Source organism: Lacerta agilis, chromosome 6 (genome assembly GCF_009819535.1).
Source record: "Lacerta agilis isolate rLacAgi1 chromosome 6, rLacAgi1.pri, whole genome shotgun sequence".
In the NCBI taxonomy this organism is placed as follows: Eukaryota; Metazoa; Chordata; class Lepidosauria; order Squamata; family Lacertidae; genus Lacerta; species Lacerta agilis.
The window spans coordinates 54,066,535-54,088,903 of NC_046317.1; the positions used below are offsets into that span (position 1 = coordinate 54,066,535).

Here is a 22,369-nt window from a genome sequence, read left to right on the forward strand (position 1 = left end):
GAAACATTTGTCACAAAAATAAAAACCTCTTGATGATGTCCACAGCCTAGCAAATGCAGTAAGGTTCCTGCCTCAAAAAGCCTCTGGAAAGTTGGCCAAAAACCAGAAAGCAGCTTGCCTATGGCATTAAGTGTGCTATGAGACACGCCCCTTACCTTCTCTGCACGAAGTTGCTGCACCAGCCTCTCCTGTTCCCTCATCACCTTGTTTTGCTCACAGAGCTTTCCCAGGAGCTTCTTTCATGGAGCAAAGAGAGAAAAGAAAGGCAAAATATAAGATTCATAGCAGAGTTGGGGGTGGGGAAATGAATGTAGCCCCCATAATCTCTCTTGGGCTCTGCCCAGGTCACATCTCCTCCTCAGCCACACCCCTTCTGGCCCTGCCTTGCACTCTTCTTGGGTGTCTACCTACACACACACACACACACACACACACACACCGCTAGAATGTGTCATTGCACTCTGATAAAGATTCTTGCAAGTGTGAATGGAATAGAGAGAAAGATGCAAGTGTGTAGGAACTAGCCTGCTGTCCAAAGATGTGCATTCATTGCTCCACCCACTTTTGGCTTTGTCCTCACCCAGCACTAGCATGTGGCCCCCAGAAGGTTGCTCAGGAGCAAAAGTGGCCCTTGAGCTGGATAAAGGTCCTCCACTCTGGTTCACATAGTAGAAGGCATTCATCTGCTTTGACAGATCTCAACCTGGCCTCCAGGTATTAGAGCCTCGGTTGCTGGGGCTGCACAATCCGAGCAGGGCAGACTCACAAACAATGATGCCAGCATGAAAACACAAACCCAGAGTACAATGGGTGAGGATGGGGCAGGAAAACGACAGCCCGGGGTTGGTGAACGATGGTGACCACAAGCACTTGGGACCTTGCAGCTCCACTAGCAGAATAGATGCCTGTTTAATGGTGTCAAGAGAAATGGAGAGGGAAGACAAGAGAAATGGAGAGGGGTGGAGGGTGGAGAGGTGGCTGTGGAAGGGGGGATAGAAGAGGCAGACAGGCAAGAGGGAGGGAGGAGGTGCTCTTACATCTGTATCTTGCTCGCTTATCTTGTAGGTGTGCAGCGACTCTCTATAGGCTTCGGGGAAATGAGACACCTGCAAAAACAGGAACAAATCATTCCTGCTCTCTCCGCCTTTGAAGTTGACATGTCATGACAAGCCCCTGGGGAAATCCAAGGCTGCTTCTGCTTAGTGTGTAGGGGCGGGAAGTCCTCCATGTTTTCAGGTCCTGCAGCTCAAGCCCCAACCTTCTTTCACCAAGTCTTTTTTAATTAAGCAACATTTACTGGGTAGAATAACCGAAGGGAAAGACACACACTGTCTTGCATTTCCATCACTGTGGTCTGGGGGTTTCTGCTTCATAGTTCCCATGGATCTATCCAGCTTAGGCTGCAAACTCCTCGCTATCTTTCAAAATCAGCCGTCTTTCATCTCATCAAGGGAGGCAGCTCTTGATACAATGTACTGTAGTAAGAGAATTGCTCTTTTCCTAGCTGCATAGAATTGCTCTTTCTCCTATCCCCACAGATGTCAAGTTTATAACAAATTATATATATATATATAGATTTGTTTTATATATATATATATATATATATATATATATATATTGGCAGTTGCTCAGATTATGAGCAAATCACCTATTCTACTATGCATGCATGTTAGACATGCAACCTCCATTACGTTACAGATCACCAAGCAATTACACATGGCCAGTCATACCATAAACAGCAGCAGCTCACCTTCACAATCGCAGCAGCTGCAATTGTGAGTAGATTTAAATATGTGATCTTTCTTCCCCCTCCCCGGGCCTGCCAGCACTCACAGAATTCAAGTTGATGATGGGGGAGTTCCCCTAAATGTGATAATTGCTATGGTCCAAAAGTTAGCTGCTCCATGTTATCTACCAACACACACTTAGCTAATAGATATACAGAGCTACTGTAGCATATAGCACACAAGGAAGACCAGAAATAATTTTTGCTGAGGTTTGTAGGCCTAAAAGCAGTGTTGGCTATCCATGTGCAGTGCAGATCTTTACATGCCACAAAGGGGCCAATGTCTAGGACGTTGCTATAAAAGGGTGGCTGATGAACAGGTAACCAGAGTCCTGTCCTCAAGAAACAGAGAGGCCAGGATAAGTGGGAGGCTGGATTAAAGAAAAACTCCAACAAGAGCACGGAGGGATCCTGTATTGTTTTCAACTTGAGACTTTTCATTGATCCAGAATTATAGTCAGACGCCACCACCCTTGGTTTTATTCCCAGTTTATTTCCTGCTTTGAATTTCAAAGCTGCACAAGCCCGGGGTAAATAGATTTCACAAGATGCAGCCATGTAGTGTTGTGATTTGAGGTTCTTCACACAATGTCCAGCTCCCCTGCTTATGAGCAACCACTATTTTACAGACAGGACAACTAATGCAGAAAGAAAGCCAGTTCAAAGGTGGCAGTTTTAGAGCATTGGCCTTTGGTGTGAATTCATAACACCCAAACTCAGCTTTGCATCATTTCCCTCTGGAACAGTGATATATCCAGCAGTACTTACCCAGAAGGGGTGTATGAGTATCACAGGAGGGCACTGATTAGAATTGATGCAATCCAGCACAGAAGAAAAGCATCACGTCAGAACCAGAGTTTTATTGTTATCAAGCAAGCCACCATGTTACAATAATACATTGAGAGAAAATAAGTTCTTAACTGCTAGTTGGCAGAACCTGATCAACAGGAACTTCTCTAACACAGAGAGTGGTGATATGAGAAAAGTCTCTTCCATGAGCATGATGTACCATGCTACACATCACTCTCCATTTAAGTAGCACCTGTTATCACCTTCATTGTTAGGCAAAAGAGCTGTAGCTCGGTGGCAAGGCACGTGATTCTATGATTTGCCTGCAGAAGGTCCCAGGTTCATATGTGGTATCTCTAGATAGGACTGGGAAAGATCTTTGTCTGAGGCCCCTTGTGAATCTTGTTGATTCCAACTGGGATCAAATCTAAATGTTGACTCAAATCCTGCCCTATTTGAAATGTAATGGACAATGTTTTGGATTGCATTGTTTTCCTTTAAAATAATAATTGAGCAATAACTGCTAAGATTACTAGCCATACCTTTCCCCCTATAAAGTAGGAAGTGGTTGCTGTTTTCTGTGTGTGTAGCTAAAAGCAATGGAAAGATGTCTATTCAGAATCCAATTTGCCAGATGTCACATGGCCGTATGGTGTGTGTGTGTGTGTGTGTGTGAGTGAGTGAGTGAGAGAGCTGTGAGAGAGGGAGGGGCTTTGTTTTGCTCTTTGTCTTAGGGCAGGGGTAGGCAACCTAAGGCCCGTGGGCCGGATGTGGCCCAATTGCCTTTTCAATCTGGCCCGCAGATGGTCCGGGAATCAGCATGTTTTTACATGAGTAGAATGTGTCCTTTTATTTAAAATGCATCTCTGGGTTATTTGTGGAGCAGAGGAATTCTTTCATATATTTTTTTCAAAATATAGTCTGGCCCACCACATGGTCTGAGGGATGGTGGACCGGCCCACGGCTGAAAAAGGTTGCTGACCCCTGTCTTAGGGCTTAGGCTATACAGCCTGGAAGAAAGTAGAATGGTAGTTGTATCTGAGTATCTTCAGCACCTGATTTTATAATTTTAAGATCACTGTTTTGCCCTGGGTGGTGCTAAAGCTCTGCCCAGTAAGTGACTGCTTTATATTACTTGGCACAATGCTATAGGGCAGGGGTGGCCAACTCCCAAGAGACTGTGATCTACTTACAGAGTTAAAAACTGGCAGTGATCTACCCCCTTTTTAGGCATTCAGGTCAAAGTTGTTGTTGAGCATTTTTTAGGAAGAAGGAAAGTCCTGTTTGGGGGGGATGCAGGGCAAAAAAATGAGCTTTATTAGGGGAGCCAAAGTTGTTGAGCTTCTTTGGGGGAGCCAGTGATCTACCACAGACGTCAAGTGATCTACCGGTAGATCACGATCTACCTGTTGGACGTGCCTGCTATAGGGACATAATTTTCCTGAGGAGAGGAATGATAAGACTGAACAGATCCTATGAAACAACAAAGGAAAGCATAGATTTCGTGTCAGTTCCAACTATCCCTTACCTGTACTAATCACAGGTAATGATGATCAATATGTAAAGACAGTGGTGCCAACTTGAATAAAATATTGGGAGCAGAGGTGGGCAAGCCCCACCACACTTAATTTATCACCAGGTTTGGCACTCGCACACCACTTGAATGGCAATGCCCATCAACATAGAGGGGTGGGCGGACCCCTCAAATATTTTATTGGGATATATATATATATATATATATATATATATATATATATATATATTTATTGGGTGAGGGACGAAGGGAGCTCAGTCCCTAGGAGTTGGCTCCTCTGTGTAAGAAATGCAGGCCACTACTCTTCACAAGGCACCAATGTGAAACTGTGTTAGAACATTCTCTCAGGGGGTGAAAACCACCCCCAGGTGGAGCTGGAGTTAGACAAATTCTAGCTATGTAGCACTTTTCTGTCAGAATATCCTTACTCTCTGGGGCAATTTGGCAGTGCTGTGAACAAAGCAGAAGATAGGAGGTACAATGTCTCATCAAACATGCCATTCTGTTTTCAAATTCAGGTAATGCAGTGCTGAACCTATCCCCAAACTTAGTCAAGGATCTCATCTAACCAGTGATTATTAGCCTGTTCTGCTACAGTCTACCTGGACAATATAAAGAGTAGCAAATGCACCAGAAAGTACATTTTGGTGATAAAGGTGACCAAATGATGACTGAAGCTTTAGAGATATAAATGGATGGTGGTTGGCTTGTTGCAGCGGCAATGAGATGCAGCTTTTATGATGATATCACTGACTGTATTGCTTAATGGGCCAAATGAAGTATCTCAATCCTGCCAGGAAGACAAAGTTTCTGAACACTGATAATCCTACATGCAATTGAACTGGTCCCAGTGGCACTCTCCATATGGCTCAGAGACATTATCTTCTCTTGCCAACATGGAGATCCTACAAAAATAGACATACCTAGCACTTGATATGGAAGGCTTGGGTTGTTATTATTATCATCATTATCAATTTTATACCCCACCTTTATCCCTGACAGGACTCAAGGTGGCTTACAGATAAAAACAAGAATTGCTAAAAGTTAGAGGGGGGGGGAAACAACCATTTTTTAAAAAATTAGATAATAGAATTAAAACTATATACATATATAAACTCTGTTTAAAACATACAAATAACTACAACAAGTGGGTTCTGAAGCTCAACATTGATTTCTGAATGAAATTCCAGGGCTCGGTACTGATGACCCTTTAATAAAATTAAGCACAGAAGCTGATCATTCTGCTTCCCAGTGGACGTTCCCACAATGGAGGGAGCATCCCCCTAGATCTGATGCACAGATATGTTCCTTGGGTAGGAGCCTAGATAGATCCTATTCTATATCTTGGCATATCCACATAGATTTTTATAGTAAACTATTTTGGGACAAGGGCGTGGGCAACAGGTAGAGGACTCTCTATCCTTAGCAAGAGACACCAATGCAAACTTAAGTGTCCCACTTCACAAATTCCAACGCTAAGCACCGGCGCTAAAAACAGGGTTTGCTTCAGCGTCTTGGCTCACATATGCTAATGTTAATACCGGTACCTAACCATTTTCCAGGGGTGCACTAAATTTGGCAAAAGTAATACCAGAAAGGAAAGAGGAAGGTTTGTCTTCCCTTCCCCCCCCAACAAACCATTGATAGGCTTTTTTCTCCAGCCCCCAAAGCCATGCCAATCAGTTCATAACTGAAAGTTTTAGGTTTTAACTTAAGCCATATATGCTTTTATTATCTTATCAACAGAGAACAGAGATAGAGAAAGGTTGGCATAAGGTGGCACAGAGCTGTTGATGCAGCTGAGATTAAGATCCACAGATGTTGAGGGTCCCACCTGCCTCCAACCTGTGGGTTAAGATGTGGATTTTGAGTGTCTTAAAATGCTTCAGGGAATTAGGATCACTGTCAGGCAGAGGCACAGGTGCCTTATTGGGCTCCATGTATAAATGCCGTTTGTAGAATGAAATGTTGAATGGGCATCTCACAAATGGATGCGGATGTGAGGTGCAGAAGGGTGACACTACGGAATGGTTCTGCCATGCAAAAGCAGCTGGAATGGCATGGTTGATGGCAGAGCTGCTGTGATGTCTTACTTGCATGTACAGTTGAGCCCTAGGGGAAGAGCTCTCCACCATTCTGTTCACCATACTGATCAAAGTCTCGCTCTCGCTCATCTGCGGCAGACAAGGAAGGAAAAACGTCAAGATGCTAGCGGAGGCACAGCCACTACAGCTCAGCCTTGAACACGTGTGGCCGCTAACATATAAATCTGAAAAGACCTAGACTGGAGCCTTAGAACAGATGTCACAAGCCAAAGACACACACCCAAAGGAAGTCCACGGGACTGAAAAGCACATCAATGTTCAGAGTGATTACTGGGCTAAACAAGATGTGATGCTAATTGCATGGCTGCATTTAAGGTGCACTTGGTGGATCATGAAGAAAGGAAGCCTGAGTACCACTACAGGGGTACAAGGAGGAAGAACTGAGTCCTCCTCTTCCTTCCCTCATAGTTCCAAACAAAACATGGTTCTGATACACTCTCACACACATTCATCTAACTACCATTTGCATCTGGAGGAAATCCTCCATGTGCTTTTCTGGAGTTGCTCCTTTCCCACGCAAACAGGTTTGCCAATGAAACTTTAAAAAGAAATGATTGGGGCAAAACATCACTCTACGGTTCCCAAAGAGGCATATCACGTGGGTGTATCATATATAACACCCTCTGCTTAGCCCATTCACATCACAGGGGGCTTTTCTCTCCAAACACAAGGAGTAGCAGTGCTGGGGAAATAATGTTTCATCCGAACCCCCCAACCCCCATGCAATTTCCCTAACCACACACCCATCCAAAGCTGTATTTTGGGACATAATAACAGCAGCTTGGTGGGGGTATTTAGATCAAAAGTTTAAACACCCCCTCCCTCAGTACCACTGCTCCTACCAAAGAGCCACCCACAAATGATTTAAAGGGAGATAGGGTATTTTATATATAGATCAGGAAATCTGATCATGGATCTCCCACATCATATCAGTTTCAGCCTTTAGCAATAGGATGAAGGATGGGGTGGAGCTGTACTTACAAGATTTACCTTGTTGATACAAAAGGCAGACTTTGAGTGAAGATATGTTTGGGCCTCCCTCTGCCTGCTTTGAAATCCCAGTGAGGCTTAGGACCACATTCGTGATGATTTGTGCTCCTAAGAGCACAAATGAGAGCCAGTGTGGTGTGGTGGTTAAGGTGTTGGACCAGGACCTGGGAGAACAGGGTTCAAATCCCCACCTGGCCATGAAGCTCACTGGGAGACCTTGGGCCAGTTACTCATTCTCAGTCTCATCTACCTTGCAGGGTTGTTGTGAGGATAAAACGAGGAGGAGGAGTATTATATATACCACCTTGAGTTTCTTGGAGGAAGGGTGGGATGCAAATGCAACGAATAAGCAAAATCATAATGATACCAGGACTGTTCCACTTTCAACACTGTTTGTGCCTGCAGAAGTGTTGTGGCAGTCCACCTGCATCATTTCTGATCAGTGCATATACTGTAACTTCCCGCTAAAATCCTGCGACTTGTTATACCACAAACACCCTGGTTCATTTTTCTCCTGCTTTTGTTGCCCTATAGCTCTTCCAGATAGCAATAAACTGGTAGCACGGGGGCAGCGTCAAAGAACAAATGAAAGTGGAATAAATTCATCGCTAATGCACTATTATTGTGAATGCACCTACGAAAAAACCACTACCAGCCGGGGGGGGGGGGCTTACTCAGCAAACAGCTACTTCTGCTTAGTAACAGGAGCATTTTCTTTGATGACCAGTGGCTCCTCCTCTTCTCTCTTCCCCAGACATGCAGGGCTAGTTGAGCCAGTCTCTATAAGCACCTCTAGCTCCTGGTGGGAATCTGCTTTGCTCCCCTTTTCAGGATTTTAGGACTGGCAGAGGAGGATTCAAAGTTTCCCCATTAGGATACACTTGAAGTGGAGGGATGGGTTTTATCCAATGGAGGCTGGCGCCCATTAGGACTAGTAGGGACCAAGACAAGGAGACCAACAGTAGGTGCAGCCAGAGCCATCGGCAGGCAGAGCCAGCTAATTGGTGATGCTCAAACTAAGGAGGAGACAGCTGATAGGCAGCACCACCCTCTGGACTGCTTGTAAGTAAGACAGGCAGGAAGGTGGGGTCTGGCTGAGGTTGGTGGGGCAGTGCCCCATTTGCACCAATGGACCGGCCTTCCCCTGAGATTTTGTCCATGCACAAAATCTCACTGGTTGTCGTATCTAGTCTTGATAATAAATCCCTCCCTCCAGGGCTACTAGGTAAAGGTAAAGGGACCCCTGACCATTAGGTCCAGTCGTGTCCGACTCTGGGGTTGCGGTGCTCATCTCACGTTACTGGCCGAGGGAGCCGGCGTACAGCTTCCAGGTCATGTGGCCAGTATGACAAAGCCGCTTCAGCGCACGGAAACACAGTTTACCTTCCCGCCAGAGCGGTACCTATTTATCTACTTGCACTTTTGGCGTGCTTTTGGACTGCTAGGTGGGCAAGAGCAGGGACCGAGCAACGGGAGCTCACCCCATCGCGGGGATTCGAACCGCTGACCTTCTGATCAGCAAGCCCTAGGCTCTGTGGTTTAACCCGCAGCGCCACTAGACATTAGCTAATGATCCAGGGTTTGTTTGGTTTTTGTGCCTTTGTTTGTTTGCTTGCTTGTTTGAATCATCTGGAGCTGTTTGATTTGAAGAGTTCCTTCCACTGTGCATCTCCTTCATGCTCAGAGCACACTGTAGCCTAGGTTACATAGATTGATTCTGGAAGAAGGGGGGAAGAAGCACTGTGTGGCTGAAACTACTGTGTGTGTGTGTGTGTGTGTGTGATCTTGCAGTTCCTTCGAACTTCATAAGGTTTTATGGAATGGAGTAATAATAATAAAACAGTTGCTTAAACAAAAATCCCAAGAGTCTGGTGATATTTGGCTGACATACCGGTACTTCTCCATTAGTCAAGTGAAACTGATGGTGCTATATCTCTTTCTCTCCCCCCCCCCACACACTGCACACTTTCAAACAGAAGGCACCAGGGCATAACAAACAAATAGGGCTCATTGTGCTGTTTTAAATCAGTCTCTATCAACAACGGCTGCCCAACCCAGAGCACTATTAAGTGCCTCCTCCTCCTCAGTGGCTTCAGTCCAACACAGACACAAGCACATCTTCATGATTACTCTACTGATGGGGGATTTACTGACTCCAAAGCCATAATGAGATTGTCTCTGGAGCAGGCTTCCTTATTGAAATGCAGACTTTTTCAGGCCAGCATCAGACATCCATCAGCACTTGCAATGAGATTTCATTTTTTTTTAATAAAAAAAAATCCAGCTTAATCTCCTCTGCTGATGTTTTCCCAAAAGGGGTTTCTTTCCCTGTTTCTCCAAGGGTAGGTCAGCAAGTGTCCCTTAACATGACAAAATGTGCATGAAAGATTGTTTCAGCTCAAGGCAAAGCTTGTGGGGAAGGCCATTTGGGTTAGTTGCTTAGTATTTGAATTATCACAGTATACTGAGCTGCTTTATATTCATGGGTTTGTTTGTTTGTTTGTTTTAACAAAACCATTATGGTAAAAACTGGTTTTATATTATTGATTGCTGCCCCGCCCCATGCATTTCACATGCACACTGAACCATTCTTTCTGGTTAGCACACCTTTACATGCTTAAACATTCATACACACAAAATCCATAATATGTTGGATATCTGATGCTTAGTTATTCAATACCTCAGATTAACCATCTGTTTTGTCCCTGTTTTTTAAACATGAAGTACCTGACCTGAATGATTTTATTTTTATTTTATTTTTTTGAAAACAACACCCTGGTCTGTTCTTTCCCAAACTGTAACCCAATTTTGACTATCCAAAAGTTGGATAAGGTTAAATGAGTCGGATAGCTGAGTTTGTACGCAATGTCATATACCAGCTTTCCCCAACCTGCTGCTCTCCAACTGGTTTGGACTACAACTCCCATTCAGCCCCCAGCCAAAACACCTGCAGAGCACCAGGTTGGGAAGGCTCCATATGCAAACTTGATATATTCACAAATGATCTCCTCTTCCAACAAGTGAAATTTCACAAAAACTCATGGGCTCACTTCCACTCATGGACAAACTACTATCAGTCTCCCAACTGTTTCATAGGCAAAAGCTTTCTTGTGGACCTTCACTTGCCTTACTCCCAAGGCACCCATGGAACCTGAAAGCACCAGGGTCACTACCCCCCCCTCGGTCTGTGCCCTCTACACCTTTTCACCTGATCAGCCAGACTCTTGTTGAGATCAGACATGGAGAAAAGATCAGATAGTATGCCTCCCTCCCCCTCCCCCTTCTTTATCTAATCCTATGATCCTGCAACAAGTATGCAGGTAGCAAGCCAGCAGGGATGTTCAGAATGTCGCACATGCAACTATATGCATGTTGGACAGAGGTCATGGGTGTATGCTCAGTGCAAGGACTTCCTGGTCCTCAGGGAACAAGTATGTTCCCTTTAGGTCCCAGTATCTGACCTGAGAGAGCCAGAGGGGTTGGTAGACGTAATAGTGGCATTCTACTCACACAGTGCCATCTCTTCCATTATCATGGAGAATCACGGTTTTGGGGAAGAAGAGCTTCAATCTGAGGAAGAGGCAAATGATCCTCGAAGAGGGGCCCATGCTTTGTGGGACTAAAAGTCATCCTATCATATGGAGGATACTTTTCTGGGGGGTCTCTTGTTAGTGGCAGTTTTTATCACTGGCCTCATAGGCAGTTGAGTTTGTGATGGGCATGTGTCTGCCTGTCACATGTAATCTGGATGCTGCATATACACTAAGGAAAAATGTTATTATGTGATCCTGGAAGAGAAATTTGCGTTGCTAGGTGGGAGGTAAAAGGCCAGGACTTTCAAGGAAGCTTTCTCTGAAATGCTGCCCATTACATTTTGGTGCTAGAAAAAACTCTCCTATGAGGAAAAGTTACATAACTGGAGGATTTTTTTAGTTTAGAAAAAAAATGAGTAAGAGGGAACATGACAGAGGAGGATAAAACTTAATAGTGTGGATAGAGAGAAGGCCTTTTTTGCTGCCTCTCTCATCATTCTTGAACCTGGGGTCAGTCAATGAAGCAGAACGCTGGAAGATCCAGGACATACCAAAGTACTTCTTCACACAGCTCATAGTTAAACTATGGGGTTTACTGCAATACCGTATGTTATAATGGACTGGCTTAGATGGCTTAGGCAAAGTCTAAGGCCCCATATGCAATATACACTTAAAGCCACATCAATCACTTTAAACCAGAGATCGGCAACCTCCGGCCCATGGGCTGGATGTGGCCCAAGAAGGCCGTTTTACCAGCCCACAAGCAGCCCGCCAACCGAGCTACCCGCTCAGCAAGCCTCCCGCGCATGGCGCGGGGACTTGCCGAACGGTGCCGGAAATTGCATCTGCACATGTCCAGATGCCAAAAAATCGCGTCTGCACATGTCCAGATGCTGAAAATTGCTTCTGCGCATGTCCAGATGCCAAAAATTGCTTCTGCGCAGGCGCAATTTCCAGTTTCTGGGCATGCACAGAAGCAATTTCCAGTGCCATGGACATGCGCAGACGTGATTTCCAGCATCACGCTGCACATGTCCAGCCCACGGACACTCTCCGTGGGCTTGATCCAGGCCATGGCCAGATAACCTTGCCGATGCCTGCTTTAAACAGTCATGGCTTCCCCCACAGGAGACTCCCAATTTCACTCGAAGATCTACAATTCTCAGAGTGGCTTCCCAGTGGCACACTTAACAATGACCAATGCACCAAATACAAAGAGAAATATCTACTGCTCAACAGTAATGCAGGCATTTTTCAAAGTTTCTGTCATTATCAATTTCTTTGTATTGATATTCATCTTCCCATATCCACATTTATAAAAATCACACCTGATAGTAAAGAAAAATATTCTGTATTGGTTCAGCTTCTCATTACTTTCAAATGATGAGTTTAATATTCTGTAGATGCCACAAACCATAATTTTCAATACCATTTTTCTAAGGTTACTCCTTCAATATTTATCCAATACTAAGAAATATTTAGTCTTCTGCCACCAACATGAAATGCATTAGCTCTTTGGATACAAGATCCATATTTGAATGAAAGCCACTGCCGCTTTTATTTCCCACAATGCCCTAGGGTCATACGCTACATCAGGCACTCCATGTCACTGTAGGAAATTTACACACACACAGGCAACTTCCCAGATCAAGCCACTGTCACCAGATGAGCCAGCAGCTGGGGGAACATGAAGGCAAGATGGCCAGAGTGAGAGGGAACAAAGCAGGCATTGGTGCCAGCGGGTCTTGCCAGCAACTGGGAGCATTGGGTGCTGATGTGACGAGGCTGAGTGCTGTATTTAAAATAACTCTGCTTGGGATGGAATGAATCTGTGGGCAGAGTGAAAACTAAATTCAAATTTACAAACTAAATTCAAAATACAGTTCACATTAAAAAAACCAAACCCACACATAGGTTGCCACCCAGAGTTCTAGGGTCATGATTACTCTCTTATAAACAGAGTTGATTCCTGCCCTAAATCCTGCTTACATCCTGCAGACTAGTGTAGAACACTGCACAGAAATCCAACAACAGTCACCAAATACAGCAATAATAACGGCTGCAATTGCACCGCAGCAGAATCCATAGATGTCCAAGCAAGCAAAGCAGCTGTCCCTCCCCAATGCACCCCTACACACACACACACACACACACACACACACACACACAAGTGTGTCACTGTCCACAAGAATGATGAAAGGAACAAACCACATCGACTCGCTAGTGCTGCCGCAATGCCAAGAGAAGGAGAGGGACAGATGTTGGGGAGGAGGAAGGGTAAAGGGGAGAGGGAAAGGCAACACTGACCTGACAGCACGGCTGGGGAGGGGGCAGCGGGAGTTGCAGGACAAGAGGCAAAAATGTGGTGGGAGCAGTGAGAGGGAGACAGCCAGCTTGGCCTACCTGCTGATCCAAATACTCTAGGTTTCTTTGCAACTGAAGGTCTAAAAGTTCATCCTATCAGGAGCCATTAGGCATGCGGCAAAATGGAAACACAAAAACAAACAAAAACAAAGAAGAAGCAAAAGCAGTTAGGTGCAACTTAGCTCGAGAGAGGCACAGAGCTCCCCAGACAGGAAAGGGAACAGTCAGCCTCACAAGCATTTTTTTCCAAAAAGAGGTAGCTGGGTGGGGTGAGTGATGGCTGCTCAGTGGTCCTTTTAGGCCAGGACATATTCCCTAGAGGAGCTTTCCCCAATCAGGTGCCCTCCAGATGTTTCAGACTGCAACGGCGGGGAGTTGTAATCCAAAACATCTGCAAGGGCACCCAGTTGGGGAAGGCTGCCTTAGAGGGACTCTCAATGGGAGATCCTGGCAGTTTCTCATATGGTCAGTGCTCTGTCCCCATACCATGTGTCGCCTCCTGCTGGACAGGTGTGGATTAACAAGAGGGCCATGCTACCTTTCTCCAGGCCACTGGAGTAGGCCACCAAGCTGGTAAAATATATTAATGCTCTCCCCCAACAGTAAGGAATGCAATCTTTTGACTCTGTAGCCCTTTGAGGATATCTGGGTTGAACACTTGTGGGTTAAAGGTGGGGTGGGGCATGCACACACACAAGCCTCACTCCAACAATCCCACATGTGCCGGCTTCACTGCAGACCTTCCCACATGCAGTGTGAAGGAGGATCCTCAGCATGTTCAACTGAACGCACTCAGAGTTCCTCTTCAGACCTTCCAGATGAGGAAGCTGCCTTCTGCTGAGTCAGGCTGCAGGTCAGGACTTATACACACCTTTCCTCCGCTCTTTCCAGGCACGGTCCACGATTTAAAGCTCTGTGTCCCAGTGCCTTTACGTTCCTGCTCCAGAACTTTCCCTGCAAAAACCTGCTCTTTAAAAAGCTCAGTGAGAGAAAACGTCAATCCGCAGAAAACCTGAATTGGTGTTTGCTCTGATTCAGTTTTAAAGAGCAGGGTTTCAAAGGGGAAAGTTTGAGACAAAAATAATAACAAAATGCTGGGCCATGGAGTGCTAAAGTGAGCACCTGTGCCTGGCAAAAGGTAAGTGTGGATAAGCCCTCTGTTCTGTCTGCACTGACTGGCAGCAGCTCTTCAGGGTTTCAGACAGTCCTACCTGAAAATGCTGGGGATTGAACCTGAAACCTTCTACATGCAAAGCAGATGCTCTGTCACTGAGCTACAGTCCTCCTGTCAACATGGGAAGGTCTGAAATGGAGTTGGTGCAAAAGCCCCCTCTGACTTTAAGCCCACACACATTTGCTCCAAATAGGGCTCACTTTTCATTGCAATATAGCACCCATAATACCCATTAAGCCATTATTATAATCTGTTTTATTGGTGGCATAGGCCTAAAAGAATTGTTAATTCACTCCTGCTGCAGAGGCAAAGTTTGCTACCAAGAAGTTTGTCCCCGCAGTTAGCACTCCCACATTTTTCTCAGCAAGGCACCTGGCTTTGAAAGCCTAGGATTAGGTGGAAATTCTCTCGTCCACAGTGACTGTTCTGCAGTCTTTATGCCAAGGCTGGCATGTTGAGAACGTGGGCTCAGCACATCCATTCAGAGTTCTGCAGGGGAAGAAGGGATTGTGCTATTGGCTCCATGCATATGGCCTCTTCCTAAAGCTCAGCATCCCTTTCAACGGCTTTGCAACTGTGCAGTAAAAACTGGCTGAGCTGAAAGCTGGCAGCGTGCTGAAACAAACAGCAGATTCTGCACACGTCAAACTCTGCACAGATTTACTCAGTCTACATTCCTGGGGCATCACTTTGGGTCATGCAAATTGGCTTTTACTCAATCTCTACCCAGCCTCCACGTGGATGTCCATTGGAAAAGCTGGGGGTGGTCTACCTATTCTAGATACAGGCATACAGGAAGCTGCTGTATACCAAGCCAGACCATCAGTCCATCTATGCTAATGGGAAATGGCTCTCCAGGATTTCAGACATGGTCCCTCACAAACCAACCTGGAGATGTCAAGGATTGAACCTAGAACCTTCTGCATCCAAAGCAGGTGCTCTATGACTGAGCTATCACCCGGGACAGCAAGCATAGCTACAGCTTCTCCCTACAGCTTCTTCACCTGGCAAGAAAGTTAGGAGCACCATACAAAGGGACTCTTACAAAAATGGTGCTCCTGTGCATTATTCTCTGCTAGCATGACACCAGCAGTGTGCTTTTGACCCAGGTAAACTACTTCTCAGATATAGACAGAAATTATTTTGATCTGTTTTGGAAATGATTTGTCCCTTTCTAAACACACAGAAGCTTTACTATCAGGCCTGGGCAGCCTGAGCTCTGTGTCTGTAATTAACAGATATGTGTCTAGAATGCTGGAGCACAATTGGTGAACAGCCTCTACCAAAGGCATCATGGACTTTGAAGAAGCACGGACTCAGGACGAAGGGGAGAAATGAGCTAAGAGGAAGGCACATTTGGCAAATCCTCACCGTGATCAACTCCTGCCCGGAAACCTATGTCCCCACTGTGGAAGGACGTGTGGATCCAGAATTGGCCTTCACAGTCACCGCTAGGCTAAGACCGTGTTCATGGTAGACAATCTTGCTTGGCAACGAGCAATCGCCAAAGAGTCCAGACTGCTAGTGCTGCTGTTTCAAAGGAGCTATCCTGCACCCACATTCCACATCTATTCCTGCCATCAGACACTCGCCCCACCCCACCCCAAAGCAGCTGGAGATGGGGACAGAGCACCTGCTATGAGAGAGACTGTCTGTGATGTGCTCGGTGATACCAGGATCATCTCAGTGCACTCCTGGTTCAGCCACATGCATCCGCTTTTTGTGCATAGCTGGTGAGAAGGCAGAGGGAGTGAGGGGAGAAGCTGCGTGCAACAGTCCGTGCAACTAGAATCTGTTCCGCAGGGCACCTTAATCCAGTCCAGGAATTACTGGTTGCTCTCATAGGTGAAAGGTGTCAGGCAGGGTCAAGAACCTTGGCATGGAGCAAATGGAAGTTGGCAGTTTCACTTGGCAGAGTCCCACTCACAGTGGTTTCTGCCCCCACCACATGGATCCGCCCCCGCAGTGAAATAACCAAACAAAAGAGAGAAGCAAGAAGGAGTGAGGAAAATACAGCATTGAGAGAAACGACAGCCAGCAACAGGGAACAGGGCTTTCTGCATGTCCTTTTCAAGCTCACCCAATTTTGCACTGTCCCAGAACTACACTGGAGGATTGCAAGCTCTGGCAGTGGAACCTTCCGCTGCCCCAGCTTTTGCTCTCTTCATTCCTTCTTTATGGGCTGCCAAAGCAATACATCCTTGGAATAGGGGAGGAATCCCAGAGGAAAAATGTGCTCTTCCAACAAGCCCTTTTCTGCATTATGGTTGCCACTATAGCTATGGGCAAGGTGCTGCTCATTTAAGGACAGGGATTGGGAACCTGTGGTCCTCCGGAAGTTGTTTGGACTCAAGCTCCCATCAACCCTGGGCCATTGGCTACACTGGCTGAGGTTCATAGGAGTCTCACAACATTGGGAAGGCCACAGGTCCCCCACCCCTGATTTAGGGGAGCAAAATGGTACCGAGTTCAAATCACATGCCAGGTCAAAACTCTGAACAACAGCTCATGATCACTAAAAGGAAATGTTTGAGTTAAGCTTGCAGCAGCAATGAGCACCATGCCTCTGTTTATATTCCACAGTGGCATGGTGGGCAAGCCGGGATGGAGGCTTCCCTTCTGCCATGCAGATGTAGCTTGTGGTGTGAAATGAAGCCTCTGCTTTAACGCCTGATTGCACCTTTTTATTAATTAATTGTGGAAAAGGAGAACCACATGGATGATGCTTCTGGGCAACTGTGGGGGGGGGTGGACCCATTTTACATTACATGCTACTCCTCTTTCAGGATGCTAATGAAGCACCGAATGTAAAAACTGGGGGCTGAATGTGTGAACAGGAGCTGTTTCACTAGCTCTATAAATCACATGCCTATTTCCTTCCTTGCTCTGCCAAAAAAAGGGCAGCCCTGTCTTCAACAAAATTATCTGTCAGTTTGCATAGTCACAGTGCATTACATATCCAGATTGGTCTCACGCAGCTGGTCTCACACAGCTAACATATCCCTGTAGGCTGAAACACTAGAGAATATTACTGTTACAGGACAGTGGTTTCGTGTCCAGGAAGAAATTGCCCATTGCATAATAACATCCTTCACCCCACCTCTGAATTAGATCCCAACCTTGGGAAGGAAACCCAGCATCCCTAGTGGAATGTTGGGATGCCAATGGGACATACCATTTTGTCGTGGACCGTAGGGGATGCTGGATAGTTGAAGGGGAACATTCCTGCAGGGACAGGCCTCCTGTCACCCAGATAATCATACTGAGGAAAGAGAAGAAACCACACACATGCATGAAGAAGGCTCATATCACTGTAGGGTGACCATAGTCCACGCTACCTTTCCCCACAATACAGAACAGTTGGCACAGCCCACAATGGAGACAACAGGCAAGGCAAAGGAATTGCCCAGGGTCATCGGTCAGGGTGATGGATAGGTCAATGGTAGGAGGGTCAAGGAGTTGTGGCCTAGACATAAGAACACCTAAGATACTCTTGGAAAAGAGGAGTTGGTTCTACAAGCTGGAAGTACAGTTCTGTTAGGAGAAGAGGAAAAGAAAGGGCAGGTTTTTCCCCAGGCTCCTACCCTTGGAACCTCCAATGCCACTCAGTTCCTGGGTTGCTCTCGCCCTCAGTTCTGCCTGATATTCACTAATATTGGTCTGCACAATGAACAACGTTCTAAAGTTTCACCAGCAACCTTTTCAACATGTTGTGCTGACTGTGTGCTCCCAGCACAGCTAACATGCCAGTTCTGTTTAGCCTGAACATGCGACTCCAGTACCTCAGTTCAACGGTTGGGAGTTCTGAATCCCCTGTACCTCATGTTTCAACTGAGTCTGGCCCAGACCCTTAATTTTTATTTCTGGGACAAGTGAAATAACAACAGGCTGTGACTGAGCATTTACAGACTGCTAAGAGAGCAGAAGAAGTCCTGACATGTCAGAGATTAAGAATAAAGGTTTTATTCTAGCTCACAGGTGAGCAACCTGTGGCCCTAGGAAAACATGCAACCTGTGGCTTCATATTATATGCCACTCTGATGTCTCCTGAAGCTGCCCCATTCTTCCATCACATCAGAAATCTTTGCTTTCGACCCATTTTCTCTTTTTTCTGGCATTTGTAAGTGTTCCCCTCTCTTTCTGTGTTGTTTCAGAACACAGAATTGGAAGGTGTCATATTTTCTTTTATATGTGTATGTTTTAAAAACTTCTCCCCTGGTTGTATGGCTTGGGGAAAAGACTTTTCTTCTCCCTAAACTGTCAAATAACATATCAGTAAGAATTACTTCCTTTCCGGAGCAGTGTCTGCATTGGTCTTTGGTACTAAAAAAAGTTCTCCATTTATTTGAATGGCATCACACTCAGTGACCCATCACACTCAGTGGGGCTTGCTTCTGACTAGATATGCATTGAACTGGGAATTCTAAACTGAGGAACCACGAGGAAGCAGGGTGGTCTCCATTCCAGATCAGTTAATCCAGAATACTTTTGTCTCTGGCTCCAGCCATCATCAGTTCTGGCTCTGCCCAACACTGGCACGTGAGCCACAACAAGTAATCAATTGAGGAAATGCAGCCCTCAACAGAAAAAAACCTATGTTGCCCATGACTGCCTTTCCTCACCTTCATCGAAGCTAGTGTGCCTTCGCACTCCTGCCATGGTAATTTCCCCTCACCCCTCCTAATACTCCTCAGTCTCAGTACACAGCATATACAAATACAGGTAACGATCAGGTTACTAAGACTGTGCTAATGTTCCCTCAGTGCACAGCTTCAGTACTCCCCCAAAGAGTGGCAGGAAGCCCCGAGGGCAGGAGCGGAGACCGTGAGGGAGGGTTACCTTTGGTGAACTGACCGATCGCCTCATCATGTATGTCGTCGGCTCCGCATAAATCTCCTCACTCCGGGGAGGCACTCTTTCAAAGCGGGCACTCGGTGACCTGACAGGGGAGTACACTCTGGCTCGGGTGTAGGAGCCTTGGCTCGGCGAGCGGGGGACTGACCGGGAGCGAGGCTGGAGGGACATCCTGCGCAAGGAGCCTGAGGCGGCATCCATTTCGTCATAGTACACTGGCGGCCGGGTTGGGCCTGACATCCAGATGGGAACGTCCTGCCTGCCATAGCCTGGCTGCTCTTTCCAGTCCCGCAGCTGGTAGGAGCCGCTGTTGCGGAAGGAGTGGCGCTTGTCGTCCACAGTCCACTGAGGGCTCACACGCTCAAAGGCAGGCATAGAGCAGATGCTGTCGGGACGCACCCCAGGAGGGTAGTATTGGTAATCTTCAGAGTACTGAGGTGAGTAGGGGGGATAGTAGTCAGGGACTCTTCGGGACATCGGGTAGAACCTGGTGGGGCTAGACAGCCAGAAGGAAAGAATGAGGACGATGAATGCAAACCCTGAGTTTGCAAAGCAATTTTAGCATCATCTGCCCTACCTTACCCATCTGTCTATCTCTGTACCAAAATCCACAGAGGATATAAATCTAGTGCAGATCTTATTTTTCATACTTACGTCTTACCCTTTGTATCTTGTGAGCCACCCATGCTAGCATGATTTGTAGCACTGTGATTAACAGTCTCCTCCACACAACTGGGCCAATCCGTTTCACAAATATTACAATTCTCACGTGGAATTGCCACATGGTTTGGGACAGTTAAAAATGGAAAGTCCTCAGCACTTACAGTCCTCCTAGGGCTCTCTGGTTACAAACGCCTCAGGTTACAAACTCCGCTAACCTGGAAGAGTTATCTCGAGTTGAGAACTTTGCCCCAGGATGAGAACGGAAATCGTGTGCCGGCAGTGCAGTGGCAGCAAGAGGCCCCATTAGCGAAAGCATGCCTCTAGTTAAGAACAGTTTCAGGTTAAGAACGTAATTAAGTTCATAACTAGAGATACCACTGTAACAATATTGATTTAAACTTGAAGTGTACACATCACTTTCTCACCTTCTCTCAGATTACACCCACACCATACATTTAAACCACCTCTTTCCCCACAAAAGCCTGTGCTCTACTGCCGAATCAGAGCAAATGGCAGCCTGAGGAAACTGAAATTGCCATTTGTTCTGATTCAGTGTTAAAGAATGGGATTTCATAGGGAAAGTGATGTGGCAAAAAGGGGGGGTTGGACATGGAGCTTTAAAGTGCAGACCTGCACCTAGAAAACAAGGGGCAAAAGGTAAGTGTGGATGAGCCCTCAGAGTCATGGGTTCCCCTAAAGTATCCTGGGAAATGTAGTCCTTAACGAGCTACAGTTCCAGGACCCTTGGGGGAATGTGGAAAGCCATAGCTCTTAAGACTCCTATAAGTGCATAATGCAGATGTGATGTCTTGTGTTCAGTGGGATTCCTCCCTTATTTAATTCGCAGAGAAGCTATATCCATGCCTGGCTTGAATCACCTCACCTATGGAGATCCTCAGGAGGTGGAGCCCCACGGCGCAAGTTCACCCACTGCTGCAGCTGTGTCATGGAGCTCTTCCTCTGGGCAATCTTCTCAGGATTGGTGCGCGGAGCAAAACTCCGACGAGGCATAGCACTCTCACCATCGTGCTGCGGGAAGGCCATGCTCCCTGGCCGGCTAGGAGATGAGTACTGCCAGCCATTTGGCTGGGTGGGCCTCTCCACTCCAGCAGGCAGGCAGGAAGCGTCAGGATAAGGGCTTCCGGGTTCAGAGGGAATTTCTTGGCTGCCAATGCCGTTGGCTTTCACCAGAGGCTCCTTCTTGCTCTCAGCTCGCTCTGTTTTCCTGTCAATCTTCTCAGAGCCACGCCCGTCTCCTTCGCCTCTGGTCTTGGCTTCTGGCTCAGCTTTGGCAGCCTCTCTGGTTGGGACACTGCGGTGGTGGTGATGCTGGTGGTTCCTGCTGGGAGGGATGTTCTCAGAATCAGTCTTCTCGTGCCTGATAAGCATGGGAAAGTAGAAATGGCCACAAACGGTCATGGCTCTCATTGAGAGCAACACAGAAAATGCGCTCTAGCCTATGAATGATTCTAGTTAGCCTCCTGAAAGCACATTGCTACTAACTTTGCAGCTCTGATATGGCCCCAATAAGCTTTCTTTTTCAAGTTGCTTAAAGACCTCCAAAGCTATGTTTCCTGTCATCCCATTCAAAGAGCCTCAATGCCTTTTAAATGTTATCTATTTTAGGGAGTTTCCATACTTTTCTGCAGGATCTGTGAACCTTATTTATAACGATGACTTGGTCTCACAAATTTAAAGGACCAGAGGAAACTTCTAAATGGAGAGGCAGAGAAACTATGTGACTTGAATGCAACAGAACCCCCCGGGCTGGACTAAGACATTCAGTTGTCCCAAGCACTAAAAGATTATGGTGCCTCCCCAATTCAAAATGAAAACAATACTAACCCATAAAATAAAATTTCAAAGTAAAAAAAAGTACAGCATAATTTATTGCAACAGATGACAGGATCTGCTTTCCATGCATTATTTTGATAAAAAAGTTAGTAGGGTGCCCTCCTGGTTTAGGTGGGGATAATAAAAAGATAACATAAAAATGGTAGATTATACAGTGGACTGTAAGGAAGTCTAGCCTGATTTTTGCCATGATGACTACTGTGATGCTTTAAGGGGGGTGGGGGGAAATCACAATTTTTTGGGTGCTCTTACTTTATTGGTTTCCCAGCTAATGCCAACTGAGATCTCTCAGAACAGATGCTATTGGACTGCAACTCCCATCAGCCTCAGCAATGGTCCAGGACTTTGAGTATTATAGTCCAACAACATCTAGAGAGCGCCATTTGGTTGCCCCTATAGTTTTGGACCACATTCTACATAGATTCCCCCCCCCCCAACAGCTAACCTCTGAGCAGGTGGGATTTGCACCCGGGCAGCCTCGCCCATGGCTTGAATCCAGGATTCCTGCTCCTCGTTGTTCTCTGCACTGAAGAAGTAAGTCCGGATGCCGGCGTGCTCAGCCTGGGGAGAGAGGGACTTCTTGTTATTCCCTGGTGTCTCTTCCATCCAGCACACAGTCACCTGTGGAGCAGGTAGAGATGGAGAAAGGGGAGGGGGGGAGAAGAGAAGAGAAGTCACCAATTAGTCTCTGCAGCATTAGATGAAATTGTGCCTTCTTTCATT

The 22,369-nt window shown here is 46.3% G+C and overlaps 1 protein-coding gene across 24 annotated transcripts in view; it reads right to left on the reverse strand.

The window, feature by feature from the left end:
• PLEKHA6 (pleckstrin homology domain containing A6) overlaps window positions 1-22,369 on the reverse strand; it is a 198,971-nt gene that overhangs the window by 27,592 nt on the left and 149,010 nt on the right. For 7 of the 24 annotated variants that reach the window (XM_033152754.1, XM_033152746.1, XM_033152758.1 and 4 more), the window contains 8 exons: window positions 22,092-22,267; window positions 20,676-21,170; window positions 19,115-19,625; window positions 17,451-17,537; window positions 13,141-13,194; window positions 6,203-6,283; window positions 1,038-1,106; window positions 156-236 (listed from right to left, as the gene is read on the reverse strand). In XM_033152754.1, the coding sequence (XP_033008645.1) occupies window positions 156-236; window positions 1,038-1,106; window positions 6,203-6,283; window positions 13,141-13,194; window positions 17,451-17,537; window positions 19,115-19,625; window positions 20,676-21,170; window positions 22,092-22,267 (1,554 nt within the window). The remainder of the gene's footprint in view (window positions 1-155; window positions 237-1,037; window positions 1,107-6,202; window positions 6,284-13,140; window positions 13,195-17,450; window positions 17,538-19,114; window positions 19,626-20,675; window positions 21,171-22,091; window positions 22,268-22,369) is intronic. The other 17 variants (XM_033152750.1, XM_033152769.1, XM_033152763.1 and 14 more) reach the window with 15 other exon arrangements.